This window comes from Eulemur rufifrons, chromosome 17 (assembly GCF_041146395.1).
Source record: "Eulemur rufifrons isolate Redbay chromosome 17, OSU_ERuf_1, whole genome shotgun sequence".
In the NCBI taxonomy this organism is placed as follows: domain Eukaryota; kingdom Metazoa; phylum Chordata; class Mammalia; order Primates; family Lemuridae; genus Eulemur; species Eulemur rufifrons.
In genome coordinates, this window is record NC_090999.1 from 29,002,760 (window position 1) to 29,016,699 (window position 13,940).

At 39.9% G+C, this 13,940-nt stretch overlaps 1 protein-coding gene across 7 annotated transcripts in view; it reads left to right on the forward strand.

Annotated features, from left to right (window-relative positions):
* Positions 1-969: 969 nt before the first annotated feature.
* The window catches only part of ZNF131 (zinc finger protein 131), a 35,374-nt gene continuing 22,403 nt past the window's right edge, over positions 970-13,940 (forward strand). For 3 of the 7 annotated variants that reach the window (XM_069492861.1, XM_069492866.1, XM_069492863.1), the window contains exons 1-3: positions 1,038-1,587; positions 2,644-2,745; positions 13,703-13,847. In XM_069492861.1, coding sequence (XP_069348962.1) covers positions 1,464-1,587; positions 2,644-2,745; positions 13,703-13,847 — 371 coding nt within the window. In that variant the 5' untranslated portion in view covers positions 1,038-1,463. Of the gene's footprint in view, positions 1,588-2,643; positions 2,746-9,061; positions 9,146-13,702; positions 13,848-13,940 lie in introns of all 7 variants that reach the window. The other 4 variants (XM_069492862.1, XM_069492864.1, XM_069492865.1 and 1 more) reach the window with 3 other exon arrangements.

The following is a 13,940-nucleotide window of genomic DNA, read 5'->3' on the forward strand; positions in this document are numbered from 1 at the left end:
CCTTGTTCACCTATAGATTCCCCGGTCCCCTGAACAGTGTGCCTAGCACAGCGTTGACTCTAAATACATGTCTGTTGAAATGATTACATTCACCCTTGCATATAGCTTTTCTAAATTCCCACTCTCATGCTCTTTGAAAGAATAAATCATGACTACTGACTGAATTATCCTCAAAAAGCCTTTCTCTGGATGAATGAAGCAATGAACCAGTCACGTGCAGGTGAGTATGGGTCACTTGCCTCTTTAAAGAAGGGGGGGCAGTAGTAAGGGCATCCTGTGTAAATAATTCCGAGCAGACGCAGGTCCCAGGCACGGCAAACACGTGCTGCGGGCCGGCTGCGGCGAAGGCGGGCTTTGGGGAGGAAGATCCCAGGCGGCCCGAACGAGCTCGTGCCCGCGGCGGCCGCAGGGGTGTCCGAGCCAGCGCTCGTGCGCCAGCTGGACCCGAGCTGAGGGAGCGCTCTGCTCTCGCGGGGAAAATGGAGGGCGAGCCGTGGCTTAGGGATAGAGAAAGGCATGGGCCGAATTGTGCCCAGGAAAGGAGAGCACTAGACGGACGGAGAGCAAAGAGGGCTGACCCAGGTCGAGAAAGCAAAGTGGGCGGGGTGGGGCGTGGCTGGAGGAGCCGCAGCGCACCAGCACGGTTCTGAGCTCGGAGTCGGAAGCGCCCGCACCTGAAGTCAAACGCAGGTGGGAGGTGGAAAGGCCACGATTTAGGTTCCCAGTTCCTGGCAAAGCCAGGCTCTGTAGAGTCCCAACCCCACCACATCCCAATTTTCCCTCAGAGCGCGCGGCCTCGCACTCAACCAACGCCAAATCGGTTGGCTCCGCCCATCCCCTGAGTTGGGGGCGTGGACCGTCTTCTCCTGGTCAGCGCTCGGAAGGCGTTCGCGTCATCCAGAGCCCGACGTGGTGACGCAGTACGTCGACGTAGGTGACGCGCAGGCCCGGGCTGCTCCTCCTTCCCAGAGTGAGTGCCGGCCTGGTCGGGGAGGGGGAGAAGAGGGAGGGCGGGGGAGGGAGAGGCGATCCGGGAGTCGTTGTGGGCCGCGGGCCGGACCGGGTCCGGGGGCGGCGGGAGCCCGGGCCGGGCGGAAGGGCTTGGCGGGCCGTTAGAGAGCCGCCGCGGCTATCGGGTCCCCTCCCTTGCCGGACTCGCGCGCCCCGGCGCCCGGAGCCTCCGGCGCTGTGCCCACCCCGCTCCAGCTCGCGTCTCCCGACTCCAATTAGGTCAGGCTCGGAGTCCCGCGGCCGCGGCTCCGGCCCCCAACGCGCGGCGGCCACTCGGCTCGCCTTTCTTTCTTCCCTCGCCTTCCTCTCCTCTTGCCTCACCCTCCCCCCTTCTTTTCACGTTGCTGGGGTTTTGGTTTTTTGTTGTTTTGTGCTTTAGAGGTTTTGTTCCTCAGCCCGAGCTCATGGGTGTACATTATCATGCTCCTCTTTTGTAGAGCAACCCGACGGCCATGGAGGCCGAAGAGACGATGGAATGCCTTCAGGAGTTCCCTGAACATCATAAAATGATCCTAGACCGATTGAATGAGCAGCGAGAGCAGGACCGGTTTACTGACATCACCCTGATTGTCGACGGTGGGTAGGGCAGTGGACAGAGGAGCGAATTTGTGGCTTCAGTTCTCTCCCCTTCCGCCACCCGCCTTTTTGTTTTTTTACCCACCCTCTGTAGTCTCCCTACCAAAAGTCTGCAGAGCGTTTGCATTGGGACCGGAGGGCACTTGTCAGTGTCCGCTCACACAGACCATGCTGCAAAAGGCTGGTTGGCCAGTCACGCTTTCAACGTAGTCTGGTGTTCATCGCATTTTAACTTTTTGCAGCCTGTTAAAGTTTTCTGAATGCACACTTGAGTGCAGGATGATGGTGTTGGGGGTAGGGAGGATGTTTCAAAATGTTTGGTTAATAGCCTTCTGTTGGTAAGCTGCTCTGAGGAGTCCCTCACAGGAGTCATTTGGGAAGTGTTGATTCCTTGCTAGTTCCCAAATGGTTTAGGAGGGAAAATGTGAGTTTCCTTTGCAGCACTCATAACCCCTTCGAGGATCCCCAAAATAAAATGGGGACTTTACTTGTCTTACCAGATGCCATTATAGTGGAAGCAAACCCAGCCTGGGTATGTTTTCTAATTAGTGAAAATAGGCTTCTCAGGGCAAGCTTTTTTAAATTATAGGCTTACCATAGGTTGAGCTTCCAGATCTTAGGCATATTAAAATGTTTTCCATAGCAGACACATCCAGCTTTGTGCTTATTCTGTAGCTTTTTCTTCTCTTTCCAAATGATGTATGACCTTTTAGGTTGTCTTTAGCAGTTTCAACTGAGTAGGATATGGCTCTCACTCCTTAATTGAAGGTAATGGAAAGTGGTAAGAGAGGCTCCTTTTACCTACTGTTGTAACCTGACTTTTATAAAACTGACTTAAGGTGTGTTAAGTAAAGATTTGGCGTCATGTCTAATTGAGATTAAAATTTGCCAAGATAACTGCCAAGACTATTTTGACTTTAGTTCAGTAATTTATAGTTATGAAGAAAGATGTTTTACTTTATATAATTTTTTAATCTGCTTTATAGTCTTACATTTGATTTTTGTGTGTATGATTTTTTTGTTTTTTTTTTTTTGTTTGTTTGTTTTTTAAACTAGGACACCATTTTAAGGCCCACAAGGCTGTTTTGGCTGCTTGCAGTAAGTTCTTCTACAAATTCTTTCAGGAGTTTACTCAGGAACCTTTGGTGGAGATAGAAGGTAAATATTGTTTTTAAATACAATATTTAGCAAAGATAATTGGTGAAGTTTTAGTCAGTTAATTTATCAAGACACTATGGGAAGCAGTCATCAACAGTTCCTGTTAGGTAACTAGATAAATTGTTCTTTTGACACCTGAGAATTCTTACTTGCAGTAAAGTGCTTGTTAGAATGATCTGCCGGGAAAAACTCTTTGATGATAGATGTTGGTCTCTAAAGGAGTCTTCCATTGCTGAAACCAGTGGTCACTGTTTTTTAAAAACATGTATTGAATTACCATCTTTGTTCGGTGGGCTTATTTCAGACTGGTGGGGGTGCTACAGATCTTGGTAGAGGCCTTTATACTAGCAGAAGTAGTGATGTACTAACACAGGTACAGATTATATGCACCATGTAAAGTGGGCTGCCATAATAGGGAAAAGGCTAGGAAAGATGAACTAAAGTAGAATTCAGAGGAAATTCTAGTGGCTATAAAATGTCTGGGATAGAAAGAACATTCACTAGGTATTACCTTGAAACAAAAAGTGGTTTTTATATTTGCTTGACTTTTTTCTAATAATAGCCCACCAAGTGCCAGACATTGTGCTGTGTAGTTTACATGCATTATTTGAGGCTCATGGCAGTCCTTTGATGCTGGGCACAGTGGCATGTGCCTGTAGTCCCAGCTACTCAGGAGGCTAAGGCAGGAGAATTGTTTGAGCCTATGAGTTCGAAGCCAGCCTGGGCAATTTAGTGAAACCACATCTTTTAAAAAGAAAAGGAAAGTAAGTGATGTTATTTCTAATTTACATATGGGGAAAGAGGTTCCAAAAGGTTACTTGCCAGGGGTTGCCCAACTAGCAAGAGATTCAATTTGTGCTATTAATTACCATGCTTTTATCTTTTACAATAGTACCCTACCATCACCATCATCAAAATCTAAAACACTGGGAAATAAATCCATTTGCCTACATAAAAACAAAATTTTAGCTTCTGTCAGGGTTCTTGAGTTTTGGTTTTATATCTCTTTCACTGTGTACATGTTTTTTGTTATCAATGGGTTGCCTAGAAACACTATTTTTCCCTTTGATGCCTAGGGGAGTAAAGAAAACATAATTTTGGTACATTCTACTTTAGCATTTCAGCTGATGTATGTGCAGCTAGCTTATTTTCGATTATATATGATGGGCAGAGCATAGGCATAATGGAAATCCACAAAGCTTACTGAAGTGAGACTCTAACTGCCTAGATGGTATTGGTTTCTACAACAAGGCCAGGCTCCATCAATTAACTCACCTGAGGCTAACTAAATGTAACACTAGTCAGGTTACTTTACCTTGATCACACACCTGTCTCATCTGGAAAGTGGGTTAATAGGTATATAATGATTAATTGAAATAACGTATGCAGAATACGGACGTAGTGTTCGGTGTATTGTCAAAGCTTAATAAATAGGAGCTATTTATCATATTGAATACCTATTATGTGTTATATACTGTGCTAGACCCAGGAGATGAAGAATTGATGAATAAAATGTTAATAGTGGGTGAGCAATGGATAAGGAAGTGCAAAAAGTGTTACAAAGACTATTACTGTGGAGTGGTATTGCTGAGAATGGAGAATGAGCAGTTTAGGAAAAATTTCAAAGAGGAGTTCACTTCTGACAGAATCTTAAAAAATCAGTGCAAGCTGTAATATTTGTTGCTAGTGGAATAGGCAGTACTAACTACCTGCAAAAGTAGGGTCTTCTGAAGACTAATCACCTTGAGATTGTCTTTTACCTCTCAGTACCTCTGACTTGCTATGTTCTATAGTATAGCACACACAAGTCTTCAGTATTTTTACTACAGCCAGATAAGAAAGTACTATGGAAAAGCACACTTTTTGTTTTTGTTATTTGGTCAGATTACGGTTTAAAAGAATCCGTTTGGCTCAGTCTTCTTAAGCCCTTAACTTTGGGATTACTGTAATCTAGCAAGGTCACTTGGCTGTAGAGAAAGCCCTGGGCATGTAATTAGAAAACCTGAGTTTTATTCCTGGCTTTATTCTTTGTAAGTTGTGTAACCTTAGACATCTTGGCTTCCATATTTTTCATCTGTAAAATATGTCAAATAATTTTCTGTTATGTTTTGGACATTTTGAATGTTATGAGACTGGGTGCTATTAAAATCCTCTGGAGAATGCCTTTGTTTTGATTTGATTTTGGTTTTATTTGTTTAGCAGGCAGTCAACCCGGTTAGGTTCATACTGCCCTCTGTAGGCTGTGTATCCAATTCAGATTTAGTTTTTAAAACCTCTGTAGCACTATCCTGGTCCCAGGTGTACCGCCTTGGGATCTGGGTGGTAGTCCATGCCATCAGTTTGCAAGCTTTTGCTATGCTGCCTTGGGTCAGTTCATGTACAGCTCAGTGGTGAACTCTAGATCACATACACAGATTTAGAGGACCTTTCTCCAGCTTCCTCCTCCCCATGATTTCCTTTGTACTCAAACTCCTAGGAGCTCTTTTTTCATGGTTCTCTGGCTAGAAACTCTTAGCCTCTCTGTGCTTTTGTACACTTCTGCAGAGAGATCCATTTTCTGGACAAAGTGGTTAAGAGAAGAGCTAGAGGAAAAAAAAAACAAAACGTGAATTCTCACCGATTATTGTCTCTTTACCAGTTCTTTTGTCAGAAGAACTTTCTCTAGGGAGTTTAGGTGATGACCACCAGCCCCAGGTGTGCAGCTTCAGAACTGGGGCTTGCCTTGAGGCAGAGCTGAGAGAGGAAAAATTACCAGGTATCCCTCCTCCCCCACCCCCACCTTCATTCCCTTTCCTGATTCTCTATCCAGAAAGTGTTTCTCTTGGAACTTTTTTCTGTCTCCACCCACTACTTAGTTATGGGATTTGGGCTATTCTCAAGTCTAAGCCAGAATATATAGGAGGAAAAATAAAAACTAAGACGTTTACTGCTGTTCAAGTCTTGATTTCTGATCCCAATCTGCTTCCTTTTATTTACTTTTCAGAGTCCTTGTATATTTGCTTTATGTATTCTCTTCAGGATTTTTAGTTGTAATCAATGGACAAGATAGGGTGAAGGTTTTTTTCCATCTTAGCTAGAACCAGAACCCCATCTGTAAAATATGAATAATGACTTAGATGCTGCACATTAGAAACACCAGGGGAGCTTTTAAAACTACGGGTGCCCAGGCCGTGTCTCCAGATATTTAATATTTTAGGTGTGGGATCAGGTATCTGTGTTTAAATTTTCTCGAGGTTCTTCTACTCCAGGTGTGGTCTGAGGACCAGTAATGCATAGGTATCACCTGGTAGCTTATTAGAAATGTAGACTCAGGATCCACTCCAGACCTACTGATTCAGAACAAGATTCCTAAATGATTCCTGTGCACAGTAAAGTTTGAGCAGCACTGCCCTGGGATGATTGCAATGTGCAGTGCTAAGGATGACTGCCTTATAGGATTATGTAAAAGCAGATGCTGTGTATGTAAAAGAAACTTAGATCGTAATGTGCTCTGTGAGTATAAACTCATTAGATGCAAGTTGAGCTAGCGCTCTCTGGGTCCCTGGTGAGGTAAATTACCTTTGATTAGAACCACAGTTTCACCTTTGGCTTCAAATCAGAATTATTGTTCTGGAAGCCAGTTGCATCCCAGCTCAGCTTTGTAACTCGGAGTCACACCACATAAAATCTTCAAACATTCATTCCCTTGTTCTGAACATACAGCCTTCTAACCTGAGCCTTCAGTTTCCTTAATTCAGTTTTTCTACTTCCCCTGAAATCACAGATCTGTAAGCACCTAGTTTCTCCATAATAGCAACTCTGCCATCATGTCCAGAAACTTCAGCGCCTCTGTTGAGGACAGAACATCCTTGTTCATGCATGTTTTTGAGTAGTTTTCCACCAGTTAGAGGAAATCCATAAGACTAGAGAAAGGCCAGAATGCTGCCCCTTTTTGCTTTCTCTACAGATTGCTGTCAGGGAGAAGACTCAGGTTGTGTTTATTTTAACATTTTCCTTAGATACTCTTTTAGAGAAATTGTATTCTCCTGCACATTTCTAATAATATGAAAGCTGTAAGAAATTGATGAGAAAATCCCTTCTGAGATTTGTAAATTACCAAACTAATCCTTATAGAGCAGTGACAGCCAACCTTTTTGGCACCAGGGACTGGTTTCATGGAAGACAATTTTTCCACAGACTGAGGGTTCAGGGTGGGGTGTCATGGGTTGGAGGGAGGTGATGCAGGGCTCAGGAGGTGATATGTGGCCCATTTCCTAACAGGCCACGGACCAGTACTAGGCCATGACCCAGGGGTTGAGGACCACAGTGATAGAGAATAAAATATTTTCACAGCTATACATTTGCTGCCACTTCACTTATCTGGGCAGGTGTTACCAGTTTGGTTCATATTAGCTCATTAGGTTAGTGGGTTGTTCTTAGGACAGTGTTGGACTGCTCATAAAAAATAGATCTTTCCAGTTTTGATTTCAAAGATCAGGGACCAATACATATACAGGTGATCAATCAGTCAAGACTAGGAACTAAGTCCACAATTCTTAATTCAAATCCTTGGAGGCTAGATGTGTTTCTCTAAAGGTAATGTAGTACGTATGTTATGTAATACTCCCAGTGGGGTTTAGGGTAACATCCTGTAACCAAATATTAATATTTCAGCAGCATAGCATGTTAATATTCATTCTAAGTTGGATAAAGACTATACATGGCCTCATACCGTTCAGATCAAATTTTGCTGTCAAATTTGTGGAAAAACTTCTGGCTTTAAGAGATTTGGGGAAATAGAGGCAATATGGATACTATCTGAGGGATAATAAAGAGGCAGAATAAAAAAAGATTTGTCATTTTGTATGGTGATGAGGGAGAGGAAGAAATAATGTATACATTTTGTGAGATGGAGAATACAAGAGTAAGGGAAGATTGAAGATGATTGGTGCCATTATTGATTTACTGAGTTTTAGGTCTTTGTGAAATAAGTTGAAATGATCAGCAAGGCTCTGGAGCTTCAGGAGATAAGACCTGAGATAGGCATGAGCATATGGATCTATCCTCCTCCTTTCTGTGAAATATTGAGCTAATAGCTCTTTAGGTATAAAATGTATTGAGGCTGTATGAAATTTGTTGTTAAATGTCAGGTAATGTCTTTCACTAAGTCTGTTGTCCAGATAAATAGATTAAAAAGCATTAGTGATAAATGACAAAAATACTGATGAATCACTGGAAACAGTAAACATTTATTCCACTTTCCTTAAAAGAAATTTCTGTATCTTTTCTTTGATAACTTCTAACTGCAACCAAATTTTGTTTTCCTAAGTGTTAATAGTGCTGGTTATTAAATGAGAAAAATGTCTGTAAGCCACTTTTAAAGGGGCTGATGTTCTAATTCTCCAAGTTATAGATCACATTTGACAGGCTCTATGCTAATAATATATAGCAAATGGAGTTTTCTCTAAATAGAAGATCTCTTCAAAGATTATCAACAGGCATTCGGACCTGTCCAGGAAAACAGGAAGGATAATGTAATCTTAATATATTTGAGATTTTTAGTGGTATTAAACTTCTGTAGCTAAAACAGTGCAAACCCCTAATGTATGAGTTCCCCCAAGGGTTCAGCAAAGCCTTTCTGATAAAAATATTAATAAAAATCCAGATGTAAATTGGGAGAATAAGCAGTAAGCAGTAATTCCCCCATCCTACCACCGGAGAATACCTGGAGGGGTGGATAGATGAATGTATGAAAAAAAAAGATTTGGGGGACTTTATAATTACAAATAAGAGATTATGAACCTATAAGCGAAATTTAAACATTTCTAAGCAGGAAGGAAAAATTAAAAATCTTCATCCCATCAGCATCCTATTTAAAAATCTTCATTAATAGACTTAGGAGTTAGACCATCTGGGTTTGATCCTAGTTTCATCGTTTGATAACTATACTTTATAGAGTCATTATGGGGATCAAATGAGTTGATACTTGTAAAGTATTTAGAGAGTGCCCTGTGTATAGTAAGTGTTCTATATGTATGTTTGATTAAAAATCAAAATCTCATTCCACTTTGGGAAAAATTTACACATTGTTTTAAAAAAAGACTTTTGTTGTACTTTTAAACTTTTGGTCAAAACTCCTAAAAGACAACAGGATCTAATTGTCTTTCCCTCAGGCCACTCTCATGTGTTAAAGAATAATAACATGGTCAAAAGACAGCAACAAGGAGAAAAATGTTTAGAGAACCAAATAAAATCATCTTCAGTGAATCGTGTTATTTTTAGTTTGTTTATTTGGTAGCATGTAAATCAGTCATATTTTATGTTTCTCAATATTCAGATTATTTTCAGACATTTTGAAGATGAGTCTACTGAGGCTCAGAGTTTCTGTCTTGCCCAAAATCACATAGTTCATGGAAGAACTGTGACTGAAACTTGAAAGTTCTGGCTCCTTGAATAGCATCCTTTCTTTACACAAATAGAGGATGCTACGTGGAACACATAAGTGAATTTTCTACCAGTATGCTTACTGTTGTCCTAAAGGTCACATTCAGATATATAAAATAGTTGGAAAGAATATTGAAGTATTGTTATGCTTTATAGTTGTACATATTGTGTGCAGTTTGGACTTGGTCATTTCTTAGTCTAACAATCTATGTTAAACATAGTTTTCTCTTTGTTTCTGTTAATACCTCATAGCCTTGCATTAGCAGACTGAAACAATAATACATAGTATTGAGGGGTACAAAGAAATAGAGTATCACTTTGGAACTAAATTTTAAACATAAAACTTGAAAAGTTAGAATCATAAAAGCTTAACTTTGAAAGTGACTTTAGAATTCATTCCCGTTATGTGTGCCTGCATTTTAGGAAGCCATCTTAGGTACTTTGAGATGAGTGTACAGATCAAGGATGATTTCCCTCAAGTAGCTCACAGTCAAGAGATATCACTGAATTACAGTTATCAGAACAGGTAGTGTTGAGCCTGAGGGAAGCATTAAAGAATGTTTTACTATTAAATCATGAAGGAATAGAAAGTCTAACCAGAACTATAACTGCTGTGGAAATTGAATGAGTTGTGAAAACCTCGCAACAAAGAAAAGCCCAGGAGACTAGATGGTTTCACTGATTAATCCAGCCATACATTTTTTTTTTTTTTTTTTTTTTTGAGACAGAGTCTCACTCTGTTGCCCGGGCTAGAGTGAGTGCCGTGGCATCAGTCTAGCTCACAGGAACCTCAAACTCCTGGGCTTAAGCGATCCTACTGCCTCAGCCTCCCGAGTAGCTGGGACTACAGGCATGCGCCACCATGCCTGGCTAATTTTTTGTATATTTTAGTTGTCCATATAATTTCTTTCTATTTTTAGTAGAGACGGGGTCTCGCTCTTGCTCAGGCTGGTCTCGAACTCCTGACCTTGAGCAATCCACCCGCCTCGGCCTCCCAGAGTGCTAGGATTATAGGCGTGAGCCACCGCTCCCGGCCCAGCCATACATTTAAAGAAGAATTAATGCCAATCCTTTGCAAAGTCTTCCAAAAAACTGAAAGGGAAGGAATACTTCTATACTCATTTTATGAGGCCAGCATTGCTCTGATACCAAAGCAAGCCAAAGACACCAGAAAAAAAGGAAAACTGTAGAGCAGTATCCCTGCTGAATGTAGATGCAAACATCCTCAAAAAAATACTAGCAAACTGAATCTGACAGCACATTAAAAGGATCATATGCCATGACCAAGTAAGATTTATCCCTGGGATGCAAGGATAGTTCAACATACAAAAGTCAATTAATATGACTGTTAATATGATACACCACATAAACAGAATAAAGGATAAAATTCACATAATCATCTCAGTTAATGAAGAAAAAGCCTTGGGCAAAATTCACCTTTTCATAATAAGAGCTCTGAACAAACTAGGAATAGAAGGAAATTATCTCAACATAATAAAGGCCATCTGCTAAAAGCCCACATCATACTCAACAGTAAAAAGCTGAAACCTTTTTTCCTCTAAGGTTAGGAACAAGACAAGAGTGCCCACTATCACCACGTGTATTCATTATAGTACTAGAAGTTTTTGCCAGAGCAATTAGGCAAGAAAAAGAATTAAAAGGCATCCAAATCAGAAAGGAAGAAATCTCTTTGCAGGTGACATGATTTTATACGTAGAAAATTCTAAAGACTCCATAAACTATTAAAACTAATAAATGAATTCAGGAAGTTGTAGCATACAAAATCAAACAAATATCAGATGTGTTTCTTTTTCTGTACACTTACAGTGAACTATCTAAAAGAGTGGGAAAACAATCTCATTTATGTTAGCACCAAAAAGAATAAAATACCTAGGAATAAACTTAACTAAGGAGGTGAAAGACTTTTGTACTGCAAACTATGAAACATTAATAAAAGAAATTAAAGAAGACACAAACAAGTGGAAAGACATCTCATGTTCATGGATTGGAAGACTTAATATTGTTAAAATGTCCATACAGGTTTAGCATCCCAAATTTGAAAATCTGAAATGCTCTAAAATTTGAAACTATTTGAGCACCAACATGACTTAAAGAAATGATTGTTGGAGAGAGCATTTTGGATTTCAGGTTTTCAGATTTGGGATGCTCACCCGGTAATGATAATGCAAATATTCTGAAATCTAAAATTCTCTAGTCCCAAGCATTTTGGGTAAGGGGTACCCAACCTGTATTATTCAAAGCAATCTATAGGTTAAGTAGAATCCCTGCCAAAATCCCAATGACATTTTTTACAAAAATAGAAAAAGCAATTCTAAAATTTATATGGAACCACAAGAGATCATGAATAGCCAAATCAATCTGATGAAAGAACAAAGCTGGAGGCATCCCACTTCCTGATTTCAAAATATATTGCAGAGCTACAGTAATCCAAACAGTATGAGATTGCCATAAAGACAGATATAAAACCAATGAGAGCAGAATAGATGGCCCAGATATAAATCCATGCATAATATGGTCAACTGGTCTTCAAGAGTGCCGAGAATACATAATAGGGGAAGGATAGCCTGTGTAACAAATGATGCTGGGAAAACTGGATATTCACATGTGAAAGAATAAAATTGGACTCTTACACCATACACAAAAATCAACTCAAAATGAATTAGAGACTTAAACATAAGACCCAAATCTCTGTATCTCCTGGAAAAATACGTTCGGAGTGGTGGAAGCTTTGTGACATTGTTTTTGGCGGTGATTTCATAGATGTGACATCAAAAGCACAGGCAACAAAACAATGGACAAAGGGGACTACAGCAAACTGAAAAGCTGCTTTATAGCAAACAAAAGAAGAGTGAAAAGGCAACCTAAGGATGGGAGAAAATATTTGCAAACCAAATATCTAATAAGGGGTTAGTCCCCCCCAAAATATAAGAAACTCCCACAACTCATAATAAAAACAAACACAAAACTACCAAATTAAATGTGCTAAGAACTTGAATAGACATTTCTCCAAAGAAGAAATACAAATGGCCAACAAGTATATGAAAAAAATGTTCATCGTCACTAGTCATCAGGGAAATGCAAATCAAAACCACAGTGAGGTATCATCTGACACCTGTCAGGATGGGTAATATCAAAAAAAAGACAAGTGTTGGTGAGGATGTAGAGAAATTGGAATCCTTGTGCACTGTTCACAGGAATGGGCACAGCCATTATGGAAAACAGTACGGAGGTTCCTCAAAAAAATGAAAAGAAAGTGCCATATGATTCAGCAATCTCACTTCTGGACATGTATCCAAAAGAACTGAAATCAGGAGCTCAAAGGTTTAGCACTCCAATGTTCGTTGCAGCACTGTGCTTAGTAGCCAAGATGTGGGAACAACCTAAATGCCCATTGACAGATGACTAAAGAAAATACAGTATACAGTGGAATACTGTTCAGCCTTTAAAAAGAAGGAAATTCTGCCATATATGTGTGACAACATGTATGAACCTTGAGGACATTATACTAATTGAAGTGAGCTGGTCACAGACAAATACTTCATATTTCCACTTATCTGAGGAATCTAAAATAGTCACTTCCACTTATGTGAGCTATCTAAAATAGTCAAATTAATGGAAACAGTGTACTAGGGGTTACCAGGGGGTGGGTAGGAAGAAATGGGAAGTTACTAGTCAATGGGTACAAAGTTTCAGTCAAGCAAGATGAATAAACTCCAGAGGTCTGCTATACAACATTGTAGCTGTAGTCAATAATGCCCACTTAAAAATTTAAGAGGGGAGATGTCATTAATTGTTCTTACTACAATAAAAAAAAATGGTTTCATTGAAGACATGACATTAAAGTAGGACCTTTAAGGATGGCAGGATATGTATAACAAGAGATAAAAATGATTATGTATTCAAAAAAGAGTGTCAATAAAGGTAAGGAAGCTATTAGTGCAGGGTTTGTTTGAGAAATAATATATAAGCAGGATAGTGGCCATGAAAGTCGAAATCTGCTAAGGAATGTGTAGCAGCTCACCTGCCAAATTAAAAACTTTTTTAGTTTTATAAAAGGGAAATAATACAAAATGTGTGTTTGATGTGGCTTAAAATTTGGAAAGGTAAATAGAAAAATAATGTGAAGGACTTTGAAATCAAAGGGGTACAAAATTTTATTTGCTAAGCTGTGGAAAGCCATTGAAGATTTTGGAGCTGAGTTGAGACAGCTGTAATATCCGTTGCAAGAAATGTAGGATGTCTGACACGTAGTAGTCAATTCATATATTTGAGTGATAGATCTTACTGTTCTGTAAGGGCCTCTGGAAATCTTTGGGAAAAATCTTAGTTTGCTAGGTAGTGTTGGAATTTGGCTACAGTATTACTATGCTGTTAATGAAAATTCTTCCGGGAAATAATTTTTTAGAAATGACAAATATTAATCAAGTGCCAAACACTGGACTTTACTTTCTTTACTAAATGTTAATAAGATTTGAATCAATGTGAATTATGCTAATGTGTGTCTTCTTTACAGGTGTTAGTAAAATGGCCTTTCGTCATTTAATTGAGTTCACATATACAGCAAAATTAATGATACAAGGAGAAGAAGAAGCCAATGATGTATGGAAAGCAGCAGAGTTCCTACAAATGCTAGAAGCTATCAAAGCCCTTGAAGTCCGGTAATTACTTATTTTTTTAATGAGGTGCAATTAGTCATATTCAGTCATGTTCACTATGTTAGTCAAGAATTTATAGTATGTGTTATGCTGTAC